We start from the raw sequence: 5,945 nt of genomic DNA, 5'->3' as shown, positions 1-5,945 counted from the left end.
ATTGATATCCAAAAATATTGTCTATTGTTTACAGTTTCTAATCCCAAAACATTTTTTGTTAAGTACTAAAAAAAAGACCAATTGATCTTCCCTAAATACGTAATTTCTGTTCATTAATCACTATTTTTTTTATATAAAATAAGAATTTTAGTTGTTTATTTTTATTACCTCTCACCATTTTACTACGATTACTCAATTTAGAAGAAAGAAGACATCAATGACGAAAGCAGGTATTTGTCATCGTGCAGCGGAGCGCGCTAACCACTTTACTTGTTAACAACCAAAACTATTCTCTTTATACGCTTAAACACGAAGGCTGACGGAAATCAAAATCACCATCAACATCAGCATTGTGTCACTCCATTATAATAAAATTATTTACAAAATATTGAATGTATTACTACATTATAATAAAATTTCTTACAAAACCTGCGATATTTGTATCTTTAAACATTTGAATTTTTGAAAAATTTATTGTTTATTTGTGTTATTATGATTGAAGATTGTATTAAAATTTCACAGTTTCATAAAACCTGCGAAATCGCCTATGGTGAATAAATCACAGTTGATCCGTTTACAATCGCCATCGCTGTACAAAACTCGAAATAAATCACCGAAACTATAAAAATAGTCCCCATTATTTCAAGGGCGCCAAATTCGTTCATCTCTGTCAAATTAGTCACACACACACGCACGCATCACTACTGCAATAATGTCTGCAACAAAATCGAGCTCAAGAAAGAAGAAAATAACCGAATCAGGAACTCCAAAAACTGAATTAAAGCGAGTAATGGTTGAAGAAGATAATGATGATTTTAATTTCGATGCTAATCAGTTGAAACATCGAGTTCCGAAGAAAAAACGGTCCGCATTTGAAGACGATTTCGATGCCGATCTATCTAGGTTTAATTTAATCTTCAATCATACTTACGGTTTCGTAATAGACATTGATTATTCAGTTTAACACATGCTTATTGCCATATATATGTTAATAAATCGTGTATTTCTTTTGTGTTTGCTTACGATTATGTGAATATGTCGATTATTCAGTTTATCACATGTTCATTGTTATATAGATGCTAAATCGAGTTTCGTTGATATTAATTTTGACATATTTTTGTTTCGTTTTTGTTTATGATCACATGACTATATGGATTTCACTGGTTATTATATGATATTTATTGAGATGTATGTTGTTTGATATAATTATATAAAGGATTTTTGGACTTCAATTGAGATTGATGATTCAGTGCTGATTATAAGTTAGGGTTGACGTTTTCGAATATTTGCAGTGATATAAAAGGATTAATGAGTGCGCTGCATCAGATTAAGGAGAAAGCACAGAAGGATGGACAGAAGAAAAAAGACGAGACGATTTCAAGGTGAGCTACTTCATTCAATTATGTTTCATTGTGCTTATTATATATGTTTTTGGAAGCATATAATTTACTTGATCTAATGAGGTTTTATATGAAGTTTTATGCATATCTGTGCTGTTTAGATTTCTATAACGAGATTGGTAATATCTATGTTGTACTTTTGTTTGGTGATTGACATAACCTGGTTAAATTTAATACTTCTTAGCATACATGTGTTCTGGAAATGAATTTATTTGAGCTAGTGAGGTTTCATTTGAAGTTTATGCATGTTTATGCTATCTGGATTTGGATCTTAATAATAAGATAGCTGATTTCTATGTTGTTTTGTTTTGATGATTGCTTATCTGTACTGATATTGCTTGGATTACTATCAAAATTATTTGCTCTTCCATGAATGATAAGTTCTTATGTACTTTCTCTTAACTTTTTGGTTTATTGGTTGACTTTAAAGTAATTCATTTGTACGAGTTATAGATACATGTTTTACGTCGATACAGTATGGATACAGTATAGAACAGTATCTTTGAGTTATATACGCTCTTGGCCAAATTAATATTGTTGATCGAGGTTAGTTTCGTCTTGTATTAAATGCTTTTCTAGGAGTTGGAAAATGTTTCATATGGTCCAGTAATTCAGTAGTTAAATAACTTATGCTCTATACTTATGATCTGCTGCAAAAGCAAGCTGTTATTCTAGTTTAAGATAAAATATGGATATGTTTCTTCTTCTGATCATGCTGGAAAAACCTTTTTCAAGTTTAACCTGCTTATGCAACATCCTCACTTGAATAAATAGTCAGATTTTGCCTCAGAATTATACGTCATATCTGTTTTATGAACTGGGAACACGATCATATGTCTTTTCTGAAAACGCGGCTAATGACAATCTAGTACACTAGATTAGTATATTTTTATCAATGTAGTATAAGAAAGCATGTGCATAATATGACTGAATTATGTATCACATGGTCTTCCATAGCAACCGAATCACATATGTGTGCTTGAACATCACATTATGATTTACAGAACAAAATGGTAAAAGGCCTAGTCGGGTTTACAACCAAAAAATAGTCAAGAGAATTGGTGGAGCTTGTTGGCAATTTTCTCCGTATTTTATTTTCGCTTCTATGTTTACTTCGCTCTTTCTTATGTTGAAGTCCTCTTATGGTTCGTCTTTAATGGGCAGACATGTTTCAAAAGAGCAAAACATAGTATAAGTAAAATTAAATTGGCAATTTAAAAACTTGTATTTTGCTATGTGTCATTCCGTGCCTATATGGTGATGTTGATAAAAGTTTGGCTAGATAGGCATGAGTGGCTAAAGCAATGTTTAAAACCAAAAGATTTAAAAATACATTTACTTGTCTTTGTAAAAAAATACTAAGCCAAAGGAACAAATCTGTAACAAAGTTGTCCTCTGATTCACCACTTCGGTGGCTAACCATGACACCCCATCCAACCACTTTTGAGTCAAGAGCTGCTTCGATAGAATTACAGATCATTACATTATGAGATTTTTTGAAGCTTTATTAATTTTTAACCGATTGACCTGTTAGATATTTAACATAACCAGAATCAACCAATCATAAGTAAATGATTCGATCCTGCATTTCTAGAAAAATATAGCATCAGTTAACAGCTAAAGCATTTTAGCTATCAAACTCAGTTGTTCCTATGCTGTTGTAGATTAGGAGTGTGACCCTATATAGAACACCTTGCCCGAATGATATCTACCTTTAATCTGATGTCCATTTAGAAGATGGAATATTGTTATGAAATAATTCTTACCACAACTAGGAAATAAGAATAATAGTGGGAGTAGTGCTGCTCCTCTCAGATCAGGTACAGCTTAATTGATACTACTATCAGCAGCCCATATCAGAACTATAAAAAGCATAATAAAACAAGACACTACTTGTTAGTGTGATATTATTATGTATTTATGTATGTATTGCCTTAATTAACAGAGCAATGGAGACTTTTTTCTGGATACGACAATTCTCTTATGAGTTGTGACCAAAGAAGGATTCCCGGACAATTTGGATGTCACTAGTAGATACATGTTTGTTGTCCTAAATTAAAAATATTGCTTATATCTAATGAGCCTGATCAGTTTCATTTTTCCACCAGTGTTGCTACAGAAATCAGGTCTAAGTTTGATGATTTGAAGTCCAAAGTAGAGAAAGAGAGGTAATTGAAAATATCTACTGATGTTTTTTGCTACACCATATGGTCTTGACCTACTAATTTCTTATCTGATACCACATCTATAACATGTAAATCCAGGCAAAACTTCGCCAAGGCACTATCAAAGAGCTCAAAAGAGGTGTGCAAAGAGTACACTCTTTCTAAGACACTTGCTTCTCCTTGTTGTAGCTGAATTTCTAACACCCTTTGTAACTTTGCATATGCAGTGTGAGAACTTGCTGAAGAATGAGACTGCCAAGTTTCAAACACTCTATGAAAATTTCAGCAAGGATAAGAATGCACATCTTCAGGCTCTGAAAGGTACTAATTTCTTATTAAAATAAGTGATTTAATTGGTATTGCAGGCACGATAAGGTGAAGAAAGAAGCCCCGGTCCAGTAAACTGATATTATATTGAACGCGTGATAATAATTTAATTACAACTTTGTAATTTCTTGTCACCCAATCAGATAATAATTTGGTTTTATATGCAAGTTACATAGCCATATAAGAGTATGAGCCCACCAAATATATGATCTCAGGCCTCTGCTTGTGGAGAATACAAGCTGGTTAATTAATTTATCACCAAATTATATGCTTATGTTATCTTGATAGGTGTATATCGGTAACTAGAAACACTACTACCCTAACTTCATCCCTATGAAAATTACTTAAAAAAAAAAAAAAAATGTAAAACCCATTGTTTGAACTAACTTTTGACATTTTGATACTGTAAAAAGTAACCAATATTTCCATTAACATTGCAGATACCATTTCGAAATATGAAGAAGATAAGGAGAGATTGTTCTTGAGATACGAACAGCAAAGTAAGAAATTCACCTCGACTGTTTTCACATAGGAAATGAGTAAAGAACGTGCTAATCTAAATTGCTGAACCAACCGTCATCATATTTAACACAGGAAAGAAAGAAAAGAACATGCTAAGCGAACATGAGAAGGCATGTGCTACCAAAATTGCTGAGCTGGAGGAATCACTGAAGAAAAAGAAGCAGGTTACATACATATTTCTTCATCTTTTTCCCTACACGTTAAACATATTACTGCTTGTGCACAAAGTCAATGTCCTCCAGATCTTATGCACCAAACTATAAATAACCAAGTTATATATTTATATTATCAAAATCTGTTGGAGAGTGTTCTACTCATATTATTTAATATTATAGGCTCTAACTCAAGCCATGTAATTTTGTTTCGCAGGATGACAAAACTTTCAGCATATTAAGGAAAACTCTAGGCTCGTTTCTTGACAATGCCTCTGACGAGGACTTCCCAGCTGATGATGATTAAAGCCAAATCCGGAAACATGTCTTTCATGGTATTCCGTAAACTAGTAATTCAACTTTGGTAATCTATCTATTTTTAGACTAATGAGAAGCATGTCTAGTTCTTACATTCTGGATACTACTATTAGCTACCAGAAACTAATTCTCATAAATAATGCTGTTCGGAAGCTAATTTGGATCTTACTAATGCTATTAAGTAGAAACAGATTACTTTAACAACTGGTAATCATTCAAATTCAACACTTGATCTTTATTATTGATCTACTTACATATCTTGAACTTGATAATGTGGTTTTGAATGATTGAGTAAACCTTGAACTGAATTAGTGGCTTATGTAAAGAACCCATCTTATATTATTCACCTATAGAAGCGTTTGTATAAGATAAAGTTGTGATTTTGAATTTGAGACTGACCCATAACAGAAAAAGCTGTCCATATTTTGGTCATTATGGTTTTTGATACAATATGAAATTATATTTTGGTTTAATAAAGGACAAACAGTAGCCCTAATTTTACAATAGGTAGTAAAATAAAACATAGTGATTAGGTCACTTGTAATTAAACAATGGTGATCATATTATGGTCACAATAGGAAAACTTTGCGCCCAAAATTAAATGTTTGTACCTCACTAATATTAATTACTGACTTACCTTCGTTGTAGCAGATAATAACCATCCGAAACCTCATCCATTGAACCATCCCTGCTGCTATTTACACATCCTTCTATATCACCATGAAGCTTTTTTATAACCTTAACCCACAAGGCAGTGGGTTTATTATTAACACGCCACAACCATTTTCCCATTAATCCAGAGAAAAACCCAAGTCCACCCTTACGTAAGTTAATGGGTTGATATTACCACTTCTAGAAAGCATGTTTATTCTGTGATGGATACAATATTTTTTTTTAGCAAGCCACTATATAAAACACATTATAATGCATTGGTGTATGTATTTGAGGATATAAAAGTAGTATTTGAAGGAGAAAATTAGGCCCTATTTTTGGAACTACAGTTGATTTATGTGTTGAGTAAAGATGAGTATGTTTTAGTTAAATGAAGGTGTTCAACGTCT

General features: G+C 32.3%; 1 protein-coding gene across 1 annotated transcript; it reads left to right on the top strand.

Annotated features, from left to right (window-relative positions):
• Positions 1 to 605: 605 nt before the first annotated feature.
• LOC139897381 (meiosis-specific protein ASY3-like) lies at positions 606 to 5,085 on the top strand. Its single transcript, XM_071880075.1, has 8 exons — positions 606 to 903; positions 1,293 to 1,382; positions 3,509 to 3,568; positions 3,665 to 3,704; positions 3,793 to 3,886; positions 4,333 to 4,392; positions 4,487 to 4,578; positions 4,784 to 5,085. The coding sequence occupies exons 1-8, from the start codon at positions 713 to 715 to the stop codon at positions 4,871 to 4,873; spliced, it is 717 nt and encodes a 238-aa protein (XP_071736176.1). The 5' UTR covers positions 606 to 712; the 3' UTR covers positions 4,874 to 5,085.
• The last annotated feature ends 860 nt before the right edge of the window (positions 5,086 to 5,945 follow it).

This window comes from Rutidosis leptorrhynchoides, chromosome 3 (genome assembly GCF_046630445.1).
Source record: "Rutidosis leptorrhynchoides isolate AG116_Rl617_1_P2 chromosome 3, CSIRO_AGI_Rlap_v1, whole genome shotgun sequence".
Classification (NCBI taxonomy): domain Eukaryota; kingdom Viridiplantae; phylum Streptophyta; class Magnoliopsida; order Asterales; family Asteraceae; genus Rutidosis; species Rutidosis leptorrhynchoides.
The sequence above is the reverse complement of the archived record's forward strand: the minus strand, read 5'-3'. Positions and strand labels throughout refer to the sequence as shown.